The 23216-nt window shown below is 40.7% G+C and overlaps 1 protein-coding gene across 1 annotated transcript in view; it reads left to right on the top strand.

Moving 5' to 3' along the window:
• LOC105032979 (AUGMIN subunit 2) overlaps positions 1 to 20178 on the top strand; it is a 44989-nt gene extending 24811 nt beyond the window's left edge. Inside the window, exons 5-6 of the mRNA XM_010907585.3 lie at positions 18843 to 18956; positions 19518 to 20178. Of these exons, the coding sequence (XP_010905887.1) occupies positions 18843 to 18956; positions 19518 to 19844 (441 nt within the window). The 3' untranslated portion in view covers positions 19845 to 20178. The remainder of the gene's footprint in view (positions 1 to 18842; positions 18957 to 19517) is intronic.
• The last annotated feature ends 3038 nt before the right edge of the window (positions 20179 to 23216 follow it).

Genomic DNA, 23216 nt, shown 5'->3' with positions numbered 1-23216 from the left:
TTTCTCCTAAGGATTGAGTGTAAGATGAGATTGATACTCATTGAAAGTGAGCATGCACACTATTCAAGGTAGGTAGCTCACTATTAATGTATTGTCCCTTGTTATCATATTTGGAATTGAGTCCAGATAGAAATTTGGCAACTCTGAATTCATCTCTTTGCAGTCTCTGTTTTGCAATATCTCTTGTAAGAGGTTGATAAACATTCAACTGTTTCAAAGACCTCTTAACTGACTATAGTAGTCACTCAATGACTTGTCCCCTTGTTTTAACTGAAAAATCTGTCATACATCTTACATATGCAAGAAATATTCTTCTCAAACAAATATGTTTCGCAAGTGGTCTCCCAAATCTCTTTAACTGTGTCATAAAACATAAGATTGCAGCTTACATTGGGTTCCAATGAAGTCATGACTTGTGAGTTTCCTTGCTCCCATTCCTTCATCTTGTTACTATCAGCAGGTGGATTTTCAACGATATAACCATGATTTCCTTTTGCCTTGATGAAAACTTCCACTGCTTTGGCCCATTGAAGATAATTCCATGCTCCACAAAGCTTGACAGATGTCAAGTAAATCGCCTATGGAAACTTCAACTTTTGCAACAACTCTCCACCCACCACAATGAAAGTCGAATTAACAATAGACAGCAGCTTTCAGCAAAAAATCAATTTAGGAACCGCTACAATTAGTTTGCTTTTACTTGGAATCAGCATACAATGAGGAAATTTTAACAGGGCAGTAACTGAATCAAAAGCATCATCTTTTCTGCACTTCTGTACGGTAGATACACAGATTGCTGATTGAGAAAGAAAGTGAAGGCTCTTGCCAACATCTGGCAATCCTGGGGTGATGAGGTAGATGCACACTCACTTCTTGACAAAGACTGGCATGAAATAGAACACCGTTGTTCCTCAGCCATTCTCTTTCCACAGCATCACATGCTTTGTTCGAAGAAGTAGGGCACTGCTACAAACTATGATTTTGATTGACATGCATCCTTCAAATAAGAGAAGAAACACTCTTGCAGATAGAAAGGAGTACTTTATTTGCAGCAAAACATGGGTTTCCTCCCCGCTTTGTTTTCAGGCAGCAAAACAAACACAGGTTAGGCCCAAATCCTTCTTTGATCTCATGTAACAAATTCAGACTAAGGGAAAAATCAGACAAGAGTGAAAGGTAAAATATTGGAGAAGCAATGAGAGAAAAGGAAGAGAAGTGGAGCAAGGAGATGACATGAAAAAGAATGATAAAGGGAGAAGGATGCTGCCACAGTCTGCGCATTGTGTGGCACCAAAATTTATTAAAACAAGGGAGCCATCTGCCAAGATAATTTTTCTAAATCTTTTGGTCTTCATCAATAGAAGGTTTGTCTTTCCCATCTTTTTATCCTTAAAGGACTTTGCGTCAAGACTTGTAATAGAGACCATCATTGGAGTGAATGCATAAATATCCTTGGTGTTTTTCATGGCTAGAATCTTTCTTTGTAGGAGGCTTCCACTTAATGCTCTTGTTGGTACTTGGTGAGAAATGGTAGAGCATTAGATTATTCTTGGTTCAATCATCCATGGCCTTTCCTATATCGAAGCACGTGAAGAAGTAATTTGATGAGGCTCATGATTCGTCCATTATCTTATCCTTTGATGAAGTTCCTAAAAAGAGAGGCAGAGAGCACTTTGTATTTCTTATGTTGACTGGAATTGGAAGTGGGAGGTAAAGGCCTTAGACAATGTTGGGGTATTCATTATTAAATTCCCTTCCAGAGCTAATTTATATGGAGTTCTTCATGTTGTCAAGAGTGACCTTTTTGTCTAGCCATAGAGTTTAAATTGTTCAATGTCAATGGTCTTTCAAGGAAATACATGGAGTTTAATCTTATAATGGTGTGTAATGACTTGAAGAGAATACCAAATGTTATGAAAGTAAATATTGGCGCCTTTTGTTATAGTTGTAAGATCAGGGTGGATGATCGGCTCAACTACATCATGTCTCCTAATCTAATGCCCCCAGCTCATTTAGTGAAGATTGGCATTGATGGTGCAATAAGGTCTATATTGAATTTCGAAGAAGGAAAACTTAAAGAAATTTGGTAATCCAATCTATGAAAATGGGTTGGATCAAGGTTTGCCATACCGTGCCGAACCGGTCGGTACACCTCATCTCGTACCGGACCGGCGGAGAACCGACACGATTCGGCCGGTAAAATCAGTACACCGGCGGTACCGAAGAATAAAGAATGAAAAGTGAGAAAGAGAGAGAGGGGAGGGAAGGGAGGGAGGTGAGAGCCATCGGAGGCCGGCGGTGGTCGGCTGCGGCCGTCGGAGGGCTTCCGAGCTTCGTATCGCCCGATAGGGCTTTCAAGAGAGCAAAAAAGAGAGAGAGAGCGCTCAGAGGGGGGACGGAGAACCTATTGGACAGACGGTGCCTCCGTTGCGAGGCTCTCTGTGGCCGACGAGCCGACGCCGACGGCTTGAGGGCGGTCGAGCGGGCGGAGCTCCTCCGCGGCTCCGCCCCCTTCTTCTTTTTCGAAACAGACGACGTCTGTTTCGATTTTTTCTTTTTTTTTTATTTTAAACTTATGAAGTCGGCAACTGGGTTGCCGACTTAAGAATTTTTTTAAAAAAATAAAAATCGTGAAGCCGGCAAATCGTTTGCCGACTTCACTTAAAACCATGTTTTTAAAAAAATTTGCGAAACAGGGGCGATGCCCCTGTTTCACGCCTGCGGCGCCGCGCGCGTGGACGGTGCCCTCCAACGGCCACGGCGGCCAGTCGGAGGCCGTCCGGCGGCCCCGCCGGCTCCTTCCCCTCCCTCTTTTTTTTTTCTTCCTCTTTCTCTCTCTCTCTCTTTCTCTCAATTTCTCTCTTTTTTCTTCTGGTTCGGGTCATCGATTCGGTACGGTATGAAACCATACCGAACCGTACCGCCGGTTGGCCGAAATGGCCGGCGATACCGGTTCAGCAAACCTTGGGTTGGATGATATCCGTTCAGATAAATTTTCATATCCAAATCTATGAAGATATGGATAGAAATTCAAGCATCTGACTAATATCTGTAACCGTATCCATATCCATTAAGGAAAAATGAAAATTGATGTGGATAGACTATTTGATCTGTATCCAAATATCTGATTTTATTTATAACTAGTTTTAATTTTATATGGCACTCATGAACTTTTAAGGGAAATAAATGACCACATTAACATGCTAGTAATTTGATTTATCATCCATTTAGTAATCTATTTATTATGGTCATAAAGTTTAGAGGAAACTATAAAAACCATGTAAGGTTAGGGATAAATTATACTTATACCCAATAGTTTGAAAAATCTATGCCTAGCCTCCTAAGGTTTATTTTTGTCCAACACTTCAAACTGTAACTTAACTGTACGTTAGTCAAATTATTAACTTTAAATGGGACCCAAATGTCACGTTAGAAAAAAAAATTTCAAATATCTAAAATAATCTTAAGCGGCACAACAGCCACCCAAGGACATAAGAAAACATGTGTATCCTCCTCCCTACTCAAGGGTAATTATGAATTTTCACATGAGATAAACGGTTGCAATAACTTCATTAATTTAATTGGGTATAAATGTTTTACAAACTATTGGGTGCAAGTGTAATTAATGTAAACTTAATGTAAACCATTAGGTTGGAGGGGTTTGTTATTTACTCTAAAGCTTAATTATTTGAATTATATCTATATTTATGTTGATGCTTTTAGTATCTAATTTATATCTGTTGGAGATCTGGTACCACTTGCTGCAGCAGAAAAAAAGAAGAAATAAAAGAGACAATCAAATATGTGGATCAGCTCAAGACTTATCTCCACAGGGCATGCAAGCTTCACTATGAGAGAAAATAACGAGTATAAAAGGAGATCACACTCTCTTAACTCTCATACACAAACCTCTCTCAACAAGACAATCTTCATAAAAGCTCTCACAAAATCCCTCAAGGAGATCCTCTCATAAGCCTGCCGTGCCAGGATCTTCGACGTCTCTGGATGCTTTCTGTGATCCAAGCCGCTATATCATACCTCAGCTTCTGCCTCTACACTCACGATCACTCCTGTGGCCGTTTCAGGACACTCTCGGCTGTCTCTGTAGATGCACATGCCAAGCTGCTCCTGATGCTTGCTCTAACACTCTTAGGATGCTTATGGTCTCTCTCTGACCCTCATAGAGATGCGCACCTCTCCACAGTCCGTTACGCCTTTTTTATAGGTTCAAAATCTATTTCAGATCGAAATCAGGTTTTCAACAGGAGTTAGATACTTTTTCTGATTGTTGGATCTAATCAACTTGCTTCCTTGGCCGCACGATTGCGCAAAAAGCCTCCCTGATCATGTTTGAGCTATCTGATCGCGTAGAGAGCTCCCGTGCACTGTGATTTTTGGTTCCTGCACCGCAGCGGTCCACGCACAAGGTATGGATCGTGACTTCCTCCCGCGGTCCACCACGGACCGTGATGCCTCATCGCGTGCGTCATGGGCGCCTGAGTGCTGGCCGAGTGCACAGTAGGCCCCATTGGGCTGCACATGCTGCAGGTCGCACACTGCAGGCCCTCCTGGGCTGCACGTTATAGGCCCTCGGGCCATGCTTTCGTGGGCTCTTCGCATCTTAGGCTTTTCTTCTGCGGGCTTCTCTATCTTGGGCTACTGTGGGTTGAACTCAAAGTGCCAAATCCCAACAATCTCCATCTCGACTCGACGTTTGGCCTCTACTTGAGTTTAAGAGCTTTTAGATCTTTTCGCCCCCATGTCCTGGGGCATACGCCTGCTACTTATGGGTGGGCAAATATGGGAGTCGAGCCAGATCGTTCGATTCCATCTCCGTCCTGCATGATCTGAGATTTGCTTGAGGTAGCCTTCTGGTGACGTCGCTTATCATCCTCTCGAATTTTTCATCTTGTGCCTGATCCACCTCCATCTGAAGCTTTATCTCGCATCGGGCTCCCACTGGCATCTTCTATGATAGACGGTTTCTCCTTGCACAAGAGAGCATTGATCAACTCTTGATGGTTGATCTCCATCTTGATTATGCTTGACTTCTCTATCTTCTTCAATCTTGATTAACACTGCCACAATCTGGACAATCGCACACTCTGGTACCATCTGACTCTGATACTAATCATTGGAGATTTGGTATCATTTGTTGCAGCAGAAAGAAAGAAATAAAAGAGACAATCAAATACGTGGATCAGTCGAAGACTTACCTCTACAGGGCAAGCAAGCTTCACTAAGAGAGAAAATAGCAAGTACAAGAGGAGATCATATCCTCTCAACTCTCATACACAAATCTCTCTTAATAAGAAGCATAATTCTCACAAAAGTTCTTACAAAATTCTCCAAGGAGACCCTCTCACAGATCTGCCATGCCAGGATCCTCGATGCCCCTGGACGCTTCCTGTGATTTAAGCCATTGCATCATGCCTCAGTCTCTGCTTCTACACTCACAGTCACTCCCATGGTTGTTCTAGACACTCTCGGCTATCTCTGCAGCTGCACACGCCAAACTGCTCCTGATGCCCGCTTCGGTGCTTTTAGGATGCTCACAGACTCTCTCTGACCCTTATTGAGATGTGCACCTCTCCACAGGCCATCAGGCCTCTTTTATAGGTCCAAAATCTACTCCAGATTGGAATCGAGCTTTCAACAGGAGCTAGATACTTTTTCTGACCGTTGGATCTAACCTGCTCGCTTTCCTAGCCGCACGATCGTGCAAAAAGCCTCCCTGATCATGCCTGAGCCGTCTGATCGCGTAGAGAGCTCCCATGCACCGCAATTTTTGCTTCCTTTACCACGACGGTCCACGTGCAATGCGTGGACTGCGACTTCCTTTAGCGGTCCACCATGGACCGCGATGCCTTGTCGTGCGACGTGTGGGCATGCGTCTGGACCACATGCGGGCAGGCCCCGTTGAGCCGTGCGCGCTGCAGGCCCCCTTGGGCCGCATGTTGCAGGCCCCCGGACCACACTTTCATCGGTTCTTCGCATCTCGGGCTTTTCTTTTGTGGGCTTCTCTATCTTGGGCTGTTGTGGGTCGGATTCGAGGTGCCAAATTCCAACAATCTCCATTCGACTTGATGTTTGGCCTCCATTCGACTTTGAGAGCTTTTGGATCTTCTTGTCCCCATGCCTTAGGGCATACGTCTGCTACTCATGGATGGGCAAACATGAGAGTTGAGCCAAGCCGTTCGATCCCATCTCCATCCTGCATGATTTGAGACTTGCTCGGGGTAGCTTCCTGGCGACGTCGCTTATCATCCTTTTGAGTCTCTCATTTCGTGCTTGATCCACCTCCACTTAGAGCTCCACCTCGCATTGGGTTTCCATTGGGATCTTCCATGGTAAACGGCTTTTCCTTGCACAACAGAGATCGATCAACCCTTGGCGGTTGGTCTCCATCTTGATTGTGTCTGACTTCTCCATCTTCTTTAATCTTGATCAACACTGCCGCAACTTGGACGACCGCGCACTCTGGTACCACCTGACTCTGATACCAATTATTAGAGATCTAGTACCATTTGTTGTAGCAGAAAAAAAGAATAAATAAAAGAAATAATCAAATACGTGGATCAGTCCAAGACTTACTTCCACGGAGCACGCAAGTTTCACTATAAGAAAAAATAATAAGTACAAGAGGAGATCACACCTTTTCAACTCTTATGCACAAATCTCTCTCAACAAGAAGCATAACTTTTACAAAAGCTCTTACAAAATCTCTTAAACTCTTTCACAGACCCACCGTGCTTGGGTCCTCGATGCCTCGGACGCTTCCTGTGATCCAAGCCGCTACATCATGCTTCAGTCTCTACCTCTACACTCACGGCCACTCCCACAGCCGTTCCAGGGCACTCTCGGCTGCCTTTGCAGTTGCACATGCCAAGCTGCTCTTGATACCGCTCTGGCACTTTTAGGATGCTTACGATCTCTTTCTGACCCTCATTGAGACGTGCACATCTCCACAGGCCGTCAAGCCTCTTTTATAGGTCCAAAATCTACTCTAGATCGGAATCGAGCTTTCAACATGAGTCAGAAACTGCAGGCCCTTGGGCCATGCTTTCGTGGGCTCTTCGCATCTCGGGCTTTTCTTCTGCAGGCTTTTCTATCTTGGGCTGCTGTGGTTGAATTCGAAGCATCAAATCTCAACAATCTTTATCTTGACTCAATATTCGACCTCCATCTGATATTGAGAGCTTTTGGATCTTCTCGCCCCTATGTCCTAGGGCATACGTTTGCTACTCATGACTGGACAAATATGGGAGTCAAACCAGACCGTTCGATACCATCTCCGTCCTATATGATCTTAGATCTGCTCGGGATAGCCTTCTGGCGACATCGCTTATCATCCTATCGAGTCTCCCATCTCGTGTTCGCTCCACCTCCACTTGAAGCTCCACCACGCACTGGGCTCCCACTGGTATCTTTCATGGTAGATGGCTTCTTCTTGCACAAGAGAGCATCGATCAACCCTTGGCGGTTGATCTCCACTTTGATTGTACTTGACTTCTCTATCTTTTTCAATCTTGATCAATACTGTCACAATTTGGACAACCGCACACTCTAGTACCATTCGGCTTTGATACAAATTGTTGGAGATCTGGTATCACTTATTGTAGTAGAAAGAAAAAAGAAATAAAAGAGACAATCAAATACGTAGATCAGCCCAAGATTTATCTTCACGGGGCACGCAAGCTTTAGTATAAAAGAAAATAACAAGTACAAGAGGAGATCACATCTTCTTAACTCTCATACACAAATCTCTCTCAACAAGAAGTACAATCCTCACAAAAGTTCTCACAAAATCCTCCAAGAAGATTCTCTCATAGACTTATCGTGCCAGGGTCCTTGAGGTCTTTGGATGCTTCTAGTGACCCAAGCCGCTACATCATGCCTCAGCCTCTGCCCCTACATTCACGGCCAATCTTACGGACATTCTAGGACACTCTTGGTTGCCTCTGTAGTTGCACGTCACGCTGCTCTGATACCTGCTTCGGTTCTCTTAGGATGCTCATGATCTCTCTCTGACCCTAACTGAGATGCACATCTCCACAGGCCGTTAGGTCTTTTTTATAGGCCCAAAATCTACTTCCGATCAGAATCGGACTTTTAACAGGAGTGAGATACCTTTTCTGATCGTTGGATCTAACCCACTCACTTTTCTGGCCGCACGATCGCGCAAAAAGCCTCTCTGATCGTGCTTGAGCCCTTTGATGACATAGAGAGCTCCCGTGCACTGCAATTTCTGGTTCCTGCACCGTGGCGGTCCATACGCAAGGCATGGACTGCGATGCCTCATCGTGCATAGTGTGCGTGCGCTTGGACTGCGGGCCCGTGTGTGTCTTGGGTCGAGCGCCCATACGCCCGCTTCGGCCATGCATCCGTGCATTGGTCCAGTGCACAACAAGCCCCGTTGGGCCGTGCGCGCTATAGACCGCACGCTGCAGGCTCCCGGGCCTCACTTTGGTGGGCTCTTTATGTCTCGAGCTTTTCTTCTGTGGGATTCTCTATCTTGGGCTAATGTGGGTCGAAGTCGAGGTGCCAAATCCCAACAATCTCTATCTCGACTCAACATTCGGCTTTCACCTGATTTTAAGAGCTTTTGGCTCTTCTTGCCCCTATGCTCTGGGGCATATGCCTGTTACTCATAGATAGGCAAACATAGGAGTCGAGCCAGACCGCTCGATCCCATCTCCATCCCGCATGACGTGAGACTTACTTGGGGTAGCCTCTTGACAACATCGCTTATCATCCTCTTGAGTCTTCCGTCTCGTGCCCAATCCACCTCCCCCTAGAGCTAAGCCTCGCATTGGGCTCCCACTAGCATCTTACATGGTAGATGGCTTCTCCTTGCATAAAAGAGTATCGATCAACCCTTGGTGATTGGTTTTCATCTTGCTTGTGCCTGAATTCTCCATCTTCTTCAATCTTGATCAACACTGTCACAATGTGGACAACCGCGCACTCTGGTACCACCTGACTCTGATACCAATTGTTGGAGATCTGATATCACTTGTTGCAGCAGAAAAAAGAAATAAAAGAGACACAATCAAATACGTGGATCAGTTTAAGACTTACCTCCACGAGGCACGTAAGCTTCACTAAGAGAGAAAATAACAAGCACAAAAGGAGATCATATCCTCTCAATTCTCATACACAAATCTCTTTCAACAAGAAGTACAACCCTCACAAAAGTGCTCACAAAATTTTTCAAGAAGATCCTCTCATAGGCCTGTCGTGCCAGGTTCCTCGATGCCCCTGGATGCTTCCTGTGATCCAAGCCGCTATATCATGCTTTAGCCTCTGCCTCTAAAATTACGGCCACTCCCACGACCGTTCCAGGACACTCGGCTACCTTTGCAGCTGCATACGCCAAGCTGCTCCTAATGCCCGGTCCGGCGCTTTTAGGATGCTCACGATCTCTTTGACCCTCATTGAGATGCGCACCTCTCCACAAGCCGTCAGGTTTCTTTTATAGGCCCAAAATCTATTCTAGATGGGAATTGGACTTTCAACAGGAGTCAGAAATTGCAGGCCCTTGGGCTGCGCTTTTGTGGGCTCTTCGTGTCTCGGGCTTTACTTCTGCGGACATTTCTATCTTGGGCTACTGTGGGTCGAATTCGAGACGTCAAAGCCCAACAATCTCCACCTCAACTTGACATTCGGCATCCACATGACTTTGAGAGCTTTTGGATCTTCTTGCCCGCATACCTTGGGGCATACACTTGCTACTCATAGATGGGCAAACATGGGAGTCGAGTCAGGCCACTCAATCTCATCTTCGTCTTGCATGACCTGAGACCTGTTCGGAGTAGCCTCCTGACGACGTCACTTATCATCCTCCCAAATCTCCTGTCTCATGTCCGATCCACCTTCATCTGGAGCTTCACCTCGCACTGGGCTCTCACTGGCATCTTCTATGATAGACGGCTTTTTCTTGCACAAGAGAGTATCGATCAACTCTTGGTGGTTGATCTCCACGTTGATTGTGCCTGACTTAACCATCTTCTTTAATCTTGATCAACATTGCCACAACCTAGACAACCACACACTCTGGTACCATCTGGTTTTGATACCAATTGTTGGAGATCTGGTACTACTTGTTACAGTAGAAAGAAAGAAAAAATAAAAGAGATAATCAAATATATGGATCAGCCCAAGGCTTACCTTCATTGGACACGCAGCTTCACTATGAGAGAAAATAGTAAGTACAAAAGGAGATTACACCTTCTCAACTCTCATACACAAATTTCTCTCAACAAGAAGTACAACCCTTATAAAAGCTCTCACAAAATCCCCTAAGGAGATCCTCTTACAGGTCTATTGTGTTAGGATCCTCGACGTTCCTGGACGCTCTCTATGATCCATGCCGCTACATCATGCCTCAGCTTCAGCCTCTGCCCTTACAATTACGGCCACTCCCACGGCCGTTCCAGGACACTCTCGGTTGCCTCTACAGCTGCACACACCGAGCTGCTCCTGATGCCTGCTCCGGTGCTCTCAGGATGCTTACAGTCTCTCTCTGACCCTCACTGAGATGCGCATCTCTCCACAAGCCGTCAGGCCTCTTTTATAGGCCCAAAATCTACTTCAAATCGGAATCGGGCTTTCAATAGGAGTTAGATACCTTTTCTGACTATTGGATCTGACCCGCTTGCTTTTCTAGCCGCACGATTGCGCAAAAAGCCTCCTTGATCACGCCTGAGTTGTCCAATCGTATAGAAAGCTCTTGTGCACTGCAATTTCTGGTTCCTGTACTGCAGCGGTCCATGCGCAAGGCTTGGACCGCGACTTCCTCCCGTGGTCCATCATGGACCGCGATACCTCGCCGTGTGCCGCATCGACGTGCGCCTGGATCGCGTGCTTGCGCATGTCCCGAGCAGAGCGCCCGCTCGGGCCCAGCGCTTATGCCCCTGCCTAGGCCACGCGTCCGCATGCTCGCACGCTGGCCCAGTGCGCAATAGGCCCTGCTAGGCCACGTGCATTGTAGGCTGCACGCTTGGGCCATGTGCATTATAGCTGGCCCGGGCCGCACGCTGGAGGCCTCTGGGCTATGCTTTCGTGGGCTCTTCGCATCTCGGACTTTTCTTCTGCACGCTTCTCTATCTTCGGCTGCTGTGGGTCGAATTCAAGGTGCTAAATCCCAACAATATCTATATTTGTTTAAAACAAACATGGATATGAATTTTTGCATCTGACTGACATCCATATCTATATCTGTATTCGTCAAATTAAACAATTATGAATATTAAAATAAATCAAAACAAATATGTATGTATATACTAGTATTCGATTTGTATCCGATCTGATTTCAGCCTTAATCTTTCCTGTAGAAATTTGTGGAGTTTCTTCTTTGCACCTAGTTGAGACTTGAGTTGGGAATTGAGAGAGTTATTAAGATAGGGGTAAAATATCATTTCACTGTGACAAAATGGTGTCTCGAATATGAACTAGGTAAATATTGGATTGGTGCCTATCAATTGTTTGGTTGGGGTGGATCATTATGCCAATTTTGGAAAAGAAAAGAGTAATAAGTTGTCTAGGTTTCGAGAAGATTTAAATCTTGAGGAGATGCAAGATAGCTTTAAGTGCGGCATGAGTGTGGTGACCATCTTTGGGTCACACAGTTCAGGAAAAGGAGGCTCTTTTTGGGTCTCAAACCTACTTCTGATCATGTCACTTTGTCTGATTTTTGGGATTGGTTGTCAAAGTGACAAGCTCTTTAGATTTGAAAAGTTTGGATTGGTAATCTAAATCTTGTTACTTTGGTAGAGATGTGCTGTGAAAAATTTCAAATATAAAATCCTTTGCCCTTCTATTCACCACATTCAGACATGTTAAGGGCAAATTGAAGCAGTGGAAAAGATTGAAAATCTTTACATCATCAGGAGATGAATGGAGGAGTTGCTCTAGTCTGTTCATGAATTAGATGTTGATTAAGCAGACAAATTCTGTACTGGACTGAGAGAGAAGGCTGGAGGTGAAAATAAAGAAGACCTTAAAATGATGTAGAAAATTTTGTCGGAACGAAGAGCTAGAGAGGATTGACACAAGGAGGTTGATAGAAACTGTTCATGTTTTCACAAAATTGTATATAATAGTAGAAGAAATAGAGTGAAGGTTGTTGCAGTTGGGAATTCTACTATTACTGGCAGCAACCTTATTGTTGAGGAATTCTTTAACTATTATAAGAATCTATGTGGTGACCATTCTCAACCCCAAATTCATATAGACTGGAGTTCCTTGCATCTTGACTCAACTTGCGATGTTTCTCAGCTGGAAGTGGATTTCATAATGAAAGGCATTAAGTCACATTTGTTTGAGGTCATGAGAATGCCCACCTAGCGTGTTATCTGTCCTATTTTAATTTTTCAGAAGTTTTGGGTATTATCTATATGACCAAAGTCCTATTCAGAGGCAGGGTAGACTTTGATTCTATATTCTTTAATAGCTCTTATACCAAAAGTTGGAGGACCCTTTAGAACAAATGAATTTTGACATGTCATTCTGGTCAATTATGCAAATAAGTTTGTATCAAAAAGTTTAGCTGTTAGACTTGAGACATGGTTGGACTCAAGCTTCTTTGTTTGAAGTAAGACACATACTTAATAGCTTTGATTTGGCTTAGAAAATGTTTTCCTGAAGTCATAAGGTGATGCGTTCTACTTTAACTGGACTTTGGAAAATCTTATGACATGGTATACTAGAACATTCTATTTAACTGCTAGAAGTCAGGGGTTTTGATCAGAGATGTATTAAATAGGTGAAAGAATGCATTTGTCAAGATTAGGCGGCCATATTGGTTAATGATGAGGCTGCTAAGTGGATAAAAAATTAAGGGGGGTTTGCTTCAAGGGGATCCTATCCGGTCTCTGTTATTTCTTCTATTAGTTGATTCTCTAGATAGAATGCTGAATTTTGGCTCTGTACAATGGTCTTATGGCAGAACTTGGCCCCCACATTTCTCTATGAATGGACTTCTGGTTTGAAAATTAATTTTCTTAAGTTAGGTCTGGCTTATTTTGGTATCAGGGATCTTTCTTCACACTGTAAGAGAATTAACTTCCCTGTGAAGTGCCTTGACCTCCCTCGAAGGCCTGATCATCTAAAGAACAGAGATTGGATGCCTTTGATTTTGAAAATAGAGAAGAGGCTTGATGGCTGCACTGCAAGAATATTTCAATTGGTGGAAGATTAACTTGGTTAGTTCGGTATTATTGAACTTACTGGTGTACTTGACTCTTTTTGGTTCCCAGTTGGGTTACTAAAAGAGTTGATAGAATCAGAAGGTCCTGTTTCTGGAAGGTATGGGTGATGCTAAATGAGCCTACTGTTTAGTTAGCTGGAAGTGTCTGTGCAAATCTGATGTTGGCGGAAGGGAGGGGGGTCTTGGTGTGAAAGATCTCAGAGATCTTAGTGTTGCCCTTCTAGGGAAATGATGGTCAAAATTTTTATAGGCAATGATCGTCCTGGAAGGATTTGGTGGGAGTGCATAAAAACAGGAGACCCATTTGGAACTCTGGTCAGATGCCTAATGTCTCATATTTCTGGAGAACTGTTCTGAGAGCAAGGAACAGCTATGTTAGTGGGATATTCTTGCAACTGCAATTTGGAGGAAATCCTGGTGGTAAATGAATGCCAGAATTTTATGTTTTCACCAAATCTCTTCTATTACTTATAAATGAGATTTCTTTATTGTGGACTGATTGGGCTTCTGTTTCTTCTTCCAAGGTTAGTAAGGATCTTCACATCTCCATGTATCTATGTCCTAAATTTTTGTATCAACTTCATGATCCTGAATAAAATATTGATGGATCTTGTCTGGCATTCTCAAAAAATCATATGGATGCATCATGTGGATGCAGATTGTAGAATATGGATAAGTGTTATTTGCTAAAATATGCTGTAGATCATACAAATTGAGAATCTTCTCTATTGATCATGTTCTACATAGTTTGGAACATATAGAAATTAGATATGGGCAACGGGCTGGGCAACCCATTACATGGCCCGATCCGGCACGAAATGGGCCGTGCCTGGCACGGCCCATTAGCTACAGTAATAGGCCGTGCCTAGGCCTATTAGCTATAGTAATAGGCTGTGCTAGGCACGACCCATTAGAAGGGGCCGGGCTGGACTGGGGGTTTGTGGCCCACGGCCTAGGCTCGGCATGGCCCATAAAGGCCGGGGCTGGCACGGCCCGGCCCGATCCAGGCACGGCCCGGTCTAAGCCCAGCACAGCCCGCGTGGGGGTTTTTTTTGGATTTTTTTTTTTGTAAAAATAGATGTGGGATTTTTTTTTGTAAAAATAAAAACCTTGTAATAATGGGAGGTTTGGCGTAGAGCCCTATCGGTTTATTAATATCAATCAAAATGGTACAAAAAAGAGAGAGGGGGCTAGGCCTGACTCCGAATACAATGAGGAAGAGAAAAGAAATTAAGATGACTCACTTCAATAATTAAAAGATAAAACTAAAAAGTTACAAATATGAAAAATTAATAATTGAAAATCTTACTGATCGTCATGCATTGTCGGTAGTCTTTGTGTCGTCATCGTCATCGGATGTTGTATTATGTCCATTTTTATCTTGAAGTTTCGTCTCGGCATTCAATTAATTTTTGAAGCAGAGCAGTATCTCAATTGTTTTGTCGATCATCTTACTCCTCTTTTTGTCTAGAACTCATTGACTTGCACTAAAAGCAGATTCCGATGCTACTGTGCATATCGACACAGCTGAGATATCATATGCAATGGCGGATATTACAGGATATTGATTTTTAATACTTTTCCACTATATTAACACATCAAGATTTTTTATTTGATTTTCATCATATATAGATTGAAGTTCATTTCATAAATAAAATTCAAGTTCACTATTTAAAGATTAAGATGAACCTAAAGAAGCATGTGTATGTCTCCTATGTATAATGAATGAGAAAACATATAAAACAGATGATGAACGAGAAGTACTAGAAGAAGAGGCGGAGGTTTGTGAACGAGAAGCACTAGTTCCATGAATCTTACATCATATAAAGCATAAATATCATGAAGAAGTTGGTTTACTTCAGCTTTAGCGGGTTTAGGATCTTGATTCATGTTTTCACAATATGCATCAAGTAAAATCAAAATATCACTTAATTTAATACGTGGATCCAATACAGCAGTTAAGTTATGCATAGGATATATTCTGTCTCAATACTCATTCCATTTAGATTCTATTTCATAAATAATAGGCTCTAAAATATCATCATATTTATGTTGTGCAAATTTTTGGCTAATAAGATATGCTTGTTGTAAAAATAAACAAGAGATTGGATAATAATTATCAGAAAGAATTTCAGTGATATTATAAAAACTAATTAAAAATTTTTTCAAAATTTTATCTTTGTTCCAATCAGTTTCAGTCAATGTAAAATCTAATCCACGATCATTAATATATGCACTTAATAAATTTTTATATGGATATGCATTATGTATCATTATATATATCGAATTTCAACGAGTAACTACATCAAGTTTAAATTTTTTAAAATATTTACCATGATTTATACATATTTGCTTAAATTCTTGAAGCTTGAATAAAAGAAACTGCATTTCTAATTTTTAAAATAACATCTTGAACCATACCCACGCCAAATTGAATAGGGAGATTTAAAATATGACATGCACATCTAATATGCAATAAATTTTCATTTAGAATGGGATACAATGAGTCTTTTAATAATTTAACAGTTTGATAAATAGCATTAAAAATTTGTTGTCCAGAATATGGAAAATCAAAAATACGAAAAGTAAGAATATGTTTATTTAATAGTCAATTATTATCAATATAATGAGCAGTAATAGCAATAAAACAATAACTACCAACAGATGTTGTCCAAATATCAGAAGTTAATGATACTTTTGAATTTAGGGCAGAGAGAGTTCCAATTAAATTTTGTTTCATTGCTAAAATTTTAGTCATAGCTACTCTTCTAAATGTACATTTACTAGTTCTTCTGTAAGGGGGTTGTAGGGCTAACTGAACATACTCTTCAAAATTAAAAGGCTCATATAAGCTAAAAGATAATTCATCCTTAACTATTCATTTGACCAACATTTTTCTTTGATTTTCATGATTATATGCAAAACTATCTACAAGACTATCCCCTTGTATATTAAGGATGCTTTGAAGACGAGCATCACTTATAATATGGCTTTCTTGATGTCTCTTCAAATAGCTAGTTCCCCCACTACCAGCGCAACTATACAATTTGGCATATTTTTTACATTTGGCTTTTAAAACTCTATCTATCATAACTCTTTCAAAGTCATTTCATGTGGTATTAGTCCTCTTATGGAAAGAAGAGGTAGAGCCTTGACCTTTAGTATTGATTTTGGAGGGAGCAGAAATAGTAGTTTTTTCTCTCTCTGAAATCGAAGGAATGCCAAAATGACTCTCATCAAATGATGTCATATCTAAATATGAGTTATGTAAATAAAAAAAATTATCAAACAAAAAAATTGAGTAAAGGTAGGCTGTAGGTGGAGACTTGTGAGCTTCCTCTTGTGCTCCTCACTCCTCAAGACCTCAATAAAAACCTCAAGGATCCAATAGATGGATTAATCCTCATCTTATACAGCATTTGAACACTTGTTAATTGCTGATTGCTAATTGAACACTTACTAAATATTGCTAGAAGAGTAGTAGAGAAAGAGAGGAGAGTTGATTTGATACGGTGAAAATGAAAGAGGAGGGGGATATTTATAGGAATTTAATATTTTTATTTTTTCAAAATACGTCTCAAATTAGTCGTTTTATGACTATTGGGTGGGTTAAAATGGTCATTTTTTCAAAAATAGCCGTTATCAATCCAAAAAAATAAAAAAAAGAATTTAGCCGTTACGGACCGAGCTTGGCCTATAACGGCATTAAATGGGCCGTGCCTGGCACGGCCTATAACGGCATTCAATGGGCCGTGCCTGGCACGGCCCGTAACGGTGCTTAACGGGCCGTGCTTGGCATGGCCCGTAACGGGCTTGAACGGGCCGTGCCTGGCATGGCCCGTTTGGGCTGATTTTTTTTAAAAAAAGAAAAAAATAAAAGGGCCGCCCATCAGGCCTGTGGGCCTGACGGGCCATGGCACGGCCCACTAGACCGCAGGTCTAGGGCTGTGCTAGGCCGGGGTTCGGGGTAAACGGGTTGTGCCCGGCATAGCCCGTTTGGACCCTGGCTCGAGCAGGCCCATCGGGCCAGGGTCCAAACGAGCCATGTCAGGCACGATCCAGTGCCCATGTCTAATAGAAATCATAATTTAACTGATACAAGTGCTGCCCAACTATTAAAAAAAGGCATCACAGTGCATGAGGCTCCCACCATATCATAGGGGTGCCAAAGCTTGCCCTTTGCCCTCTCATATGGGTGTGCAAGGAAACCAATCAAACCGCAAAATTGACTTGAACCCTAATTTTGGTTTGGTTTGGATCGGTTTTTTTAAAATTTGGTTCAGTTTCGGTTTAAAAATTTTAAAAATCAAAAAAATCGGTTCAGTTTCGATTTCAGATTAGAAAAAATCAGTTCAAACTGATTTATTATTTTTATATTTAGCCATTTAGTCCATCTTGTAAACTGCCTATTTAGCGCATCCTATAAGCTGCCTATTTGATATAAGCTTAATAGTCCACAGGCTGATAAACCTAATCACATCAAACTGATTTTTGCTGTTCGGTTTGAACCGGTTTTTCTATATGGTTAGTTTGGTTTCATTTTTAGAAAACTGATTCAAATCGGTTCGGTTCGAAAATTGTCTCCAAACCGACCCAAACCAAACCGTGCACACCTCTACCCAATCATCAACTTAATCAAAACATTGAATTGTGCTAATACAAATTATTGGTTCTTTGTAGTATGGCTGTTGTAAATCATGTTTGATGGTATGGATTTTTGATATGAATGCTCCATCATTGACTTTGCATTGGTAGAGTGGGTTTGCCTTTGCTCTTATATGGACACTTCCAATAGCTCAAAGCAGAGACAATCAATCTGTACATTGTATTGCCTGTACCATTAAGATGAATATAGCTGTTGCATATGTTGCCTTGGGTGATCACTGGAAACTGCCTAAGCATCTGTATTCTAATCCTTTGTGCATTTCGGGGTAAACTGACAATTTATTGACCATTTGTTCTCGCAGTTAAAAATCACCTAGCATCAGGCACATGCTATACCAGTATTACTAATCCAGATTTATGAAGATAAAGATTACAGAGAGGAATTTGGTTGATGGCTGTATACCTTATATCTTTGTGAAAATGGATGAGTTTTTGGAGTGTTGACGAGTGGACCATTATCATGTGAGGGAAGAGTTCTAGTTCATGACAGGCCATGTGACTATATATTGGTGGACACTATTTTTTTTCATTAGATCTTATTTGTAAAAATGCACTTATCATTTTTGATTGATGCATTGATATTGTATGTCTCTCCCTAAACATGTTAGAGAGACAGATAGAGAGAGAAGGAAATATACCTGTCAAAATATGTACTTATCAATTCCTTCATATTTTGCATGGGCTCATGTGCGGGTGCCTCAGGTTTGTAGGGACCTGGCCGTTTGTAGTTATCAATTTCTCTCTTAAAAACTTTTGAAATGTTTCAAATGAATATATTAGCTAGTATTACTTCCCATTTGAATCTATGCTTGACATGCAATTTCTAGAACTTCCTGAAAATAATCATTTTTCATTCATTTCATACCTTCAAATGATAGTTGGTGCTGGGGATGATGGTGGTATGTCAACTACAAATTTTGTAGCTTGTATTCATAATTGAATATTATTAACTCTACATATGATCCAGAAACAATTTTCAGAGCTGTTGCTGAAGGCTGCTAGTGATTATGGGGCTTTGACAGCATCTGTTGCTGATTTCCAGTGGAGCCAGAACTTCAGAGAATCGCCATCAGTATGGGGGGTATGTTAACATTTTTAGTTTTTTTCAAAATATATGGAGTTCTAGGTGTTTTACGTATTGCAGGTGAGAATGACTATATCTATTGTTTGTTTAGAAAAAATGCAGATGAGAATTCTAAGTATGAGCGGTATATTTGGCATTTGAGCAAAATTTTCTATTCATGATATTCAACTGGTTTCTTTACTGGCAAATGTTCATATGTGCATTTCTGACCATTATTTTATTGGTCCCTGAAGCAAGCATGCTATTTAAGTTCTCTGAGATCTTTTTACGTTGATACTTAAAACTCCATTCACATGGTAAAGCTAAATGGTTGGCGATGTTCTTGTGAGAACCTGTTACATAATTTTGCATCCAATTTTCCACATCAGATGCAGAAATACTTATTTTGAATGATTTTGGATACAAATCATTGTTCTTCTCATTGTTGCTAAATTTCATGATTCAGGTGCTCAAATTTCCTGATGTTGCCATCTATTCAAATTTTTTCTGTTATATTTTTCCTGTTTGCTTCACTTTTATATTGTGGTAGGCCAGTCTTTGACATTTCATCCTTTGAAGGAAATGCTGCGTCCGATTCCTGCTGCTTTGGCATCTTGCACTCGTTTCTTTGAGGCCATGTCTGCCATGAGGGAGTCTTTTGCAACCCTCCAACAGCTACGTGTGGGTCGCTCTTCCTCACCTGTGACACCAAGTGACTCTTCAGGAGGGGATCCTAAGTTCTTGACACCTCCCCAATGGAGAGAGGAATCAATGGGCTCTGATGACTCAATTGTTGATGGTTGGAGACACGAGGCAGAGGGTCTTAGAATGGAGGAGAACGAGGTGGGTGATGGCATCAATCAAAGGAGGTTATCCTGGTCTCCTGCACTCAAGAAGGGCTCCTAATTATATGGGGTTCACCAAAGATATAGCTCAAAAGATCTGGTATTACTTGCACGAGTTAATTCTTTGTTGTAATCTTCTATTGTAAGACGTCCACCTAGCATCCAACATCACATTGTAGCAGTCGTTATCCATGAGAAATCAGTTGTGATTCATTGGATGTCCTAGTCTTGCTTGGGATGTATCACTTGGTATATAAGAGACGTCCAGTGGTGCATGTTTACATGTGCATGAGTGTACTAGTGCATGCAAGCCTTATTTGTATATGATGTGTGATCTATTATCCAGAATCCAAGAATTTACACACGTAAGAAAAATCATTCCTAGTTTTTTTAAAGAGATTTTCTAATTGAGATCAAGGTGAAAGTGACAGAGTAAATCGTTCTTCATATTGTCATATAATGGGTCAGGATTAGATATTTCAGTAATTGGTGGGAATTAGTTATATTGTTGTTGGACCTTGGTGGAAAAATTTAGTTTCACTCTGCCTTTGATGTTCTCCTGTGCTTCTTTACGTGCATGCGTGTGCATGTCTTGCTTTCTATTTTTTGTTAGAAAGGAGGAACATATGGTCCATGTGTAAGAGAATAGTGGTACCAATTGGTAAGTTAGCTCAAGTCATGTTAGGTCAACAATCCATATGAAATATTTCGTTCTATTAATAATTAAGCTGAAAAGATTTGCTCAGAAAAATAAAGCTGAAACGGCTAAATTCTTACGAAACCTACTTGTTACATACAGTTGCCACCTATTTATAGGTATCATATTCCATAAAAATAAAAATAGAATAGGGCTAGGAAGAAGGGATCTATGGTTGGGAGGTTTTTCTCTTATTCTTCTCTTGGTTTTTGTTTTTGTTTTTTTTTTTTTTGGAGGTTGGAAGGTGGGGGGTGGGTGGGGAGGGTGGGGGGACATTAAACATAAAAATAAGAATATTACATACATACATACATATATATATATATATATATATATATATATATATATATATATATATATATATATATATATATATATATATGCATGTGTGTGTTTGCGCGCGCGTGCATATTAAAATGGAGGCATCAGTCTTTGTCTACCATGTGTTTATTTTTTCTTAAGCTTCTGTCCGTCATGTGCCTTTTTTTTTTGGAGAAAATATCAAAAAAATCAATGAAAAATATTAATCTCAGAAATGATTTTGATGATTATAAAATATTAGAGTATATATATATATATATATATGTGTGTGTGTGTGTGTTTGTGCGCGCATGCGTATTAAAATGGAGGCATCAGTCTTTGTCTACCATGTGTTTATTTTTTCTTAAGGTTCTGTCCGTCATGTGCTTTTTTTAGGAGAAAATATCAAAAAAATCAATGAAAAATATTAATCTCAGAAATGATTTTGATGATTATAAAATATTAGAGTATATAGTTAAATTAATATCTTTTAAATTTTTTAAAAAATATTTTTGTAAAAAAAAAGTATCTTTGGAAAGGCTTGAAAATAATTGAGGAGTATTTGAGTTAAGAAGAATTAAAATTAGAGTCAAATTATTTGAGAAAAGCAATTTTGAAGAGATCGAGTCAACTTTTGATGGAATCGAGTCGACTTCGGCATGTTCTAGATATTAGTACAAAGGATTGACATAAAGTCGAGTCAGTTAGAGAAAAATTTGAGCCGGCTCTCTCAGATAGACAAAAACATGATTTTCAAATTTCTGAGGTCAAGCTGACTCTCTCAGAAGGACAAAGAGCCTGATTTTCAAACTTGAAGATGAGCTTACTCCAAAGCTTATGGAGCCGACTCAAAGATAGAATCGAGCAAACTCGAGTGCTTCTGACAGGCATAACGGCTAGTTTTGCAGTCTGTCCTATTTCATTTAGAATTTTTTCAATGACTATATTTTGACTCCAACGATTATAAATGGCTAGATTTGGCTTCAAAATCTACTAAACTTGGAGGGAATTAAGAAGAGATATAATAGAGACAAAAGAATAAAAAGAAAAATATTGTTCATATGAAAAAGCTCAACTTTTCAGCATTCATATGCAATCAAGAGTGTGATCACTGTTATAGGTAGTCAAAAATAAACCTAATTCACTACTACGTAGTTAGGATGAATCAAGATCGTATCCATAGGGATTGTGTTAATTGCAATTGAGTTATTTAGTTTTAGGCAGAGAGCAGAGTAAATGTTGATTAAAAGACTACTTAAATTGATAAGAAAGTAAATAAATAAAGAGAATTAATTAAATATTAGATGCAAGTATGGAAAAGATTCTCAGGATCTCAGTTACTTTTTTGTTAGATAGCTAGTACCATTTTTTAACATATCTTTGCTTGGATATCAAAATAATAAAGATATAACCTATCTTAGAGAGCACGGCCTGTACCCTTAGATCACAGCCCATCTCTTAAAGTTATAGGGTAGTCAAAATTATTTAGATAAATCAATAAATCTATGATCGATTCTCGAGTATAGTCTATCTCGTTGAATACGGATCGTATCCTTAGATCACGATCCGTCTCTATGTAGTCATAGGCTATTCAAAGACTATGATCTCATGTAAAGAAAATAAGGACACAAGAATATAGCAAGTAAAATCAATCTTTATTGCATATTAAAAGAGGAATACAAATGATTTAAAAAGGAAGAACACTGTCAAAATGAGATTACATAGATCTCCTGAGAACATGACAACTAACCGGCTATCGAAAAATTCTTCACCATGATCTGCGTCCTGGACTCTGGAGATTCCTTTTCTGAGACTTGGAGAAAATCTTCAGCAGTAAGAGAAAGAGATTTGGTGGAGAATAGACTGAAGAAAGTGGATTTAGAAGAGGTTGGAAGATGGAAGATGGTTGCTGGAATTTTTAGACTGCAGCCTGCAAGGCTACAAAGGGAAAAAAGTTTTGAGGACTTTTTGGAGGCTTTTGGACGTGAAATTTTTATGGTTTGTAGGGGACTGATGGAGGTTCAGAGTTTGAGGAAAAAAGATTGGATCTATGGCTGGCTAAAAATTTAAGAAGACAGGGTTGGCGTGAAGAAGGGCTGTGGCGTGGAACCTAAGGCTATGGAAAGAGAGGGAGATGATCCCCACAAGGGGGCTGGCGATCCCAAGATGAATGCCTTAGGGCACTATTTATAGAGTGGGAGGTAGGGTGTTAGAGTTTGTGATGTAGGTTAAGAGAGGAAAGAGTGGGGGTGCAAGAGAGAGAGGCTTAGGCGGCACTAGGGTTTAGTGCATGGAGTCTTTGGGGGGGTGTTTTACATGTAAGAAATAAAAAAGGGCATGGGAGGCATGAAGGATGTGTAAGAAAGAAAGAAATAGAGAAGGAGCATACATGAGGATGTTTTAATGTGAGAAAGGTTTTAATTGGGATGGCACATC

Source organism: Elaeis guineensis, chromosome 1, assembly GCF_000442705.2.
Source record: "Elaeis guineensis isolate ETL-2024a chromosome 1, EG11, whole genome shotgun sequence".
Lineage (NCBI taxonomy): Eukaryota > Viridiplantae > Streptophyta > Magnoliopsida > Arecales > Arecaceae > Elaeis > Elaeis guineensis.
Note: the sequence above shows the minus strand (reverse complement) of the source record. Positions and strands in the feature narration are given on the sequence as shown.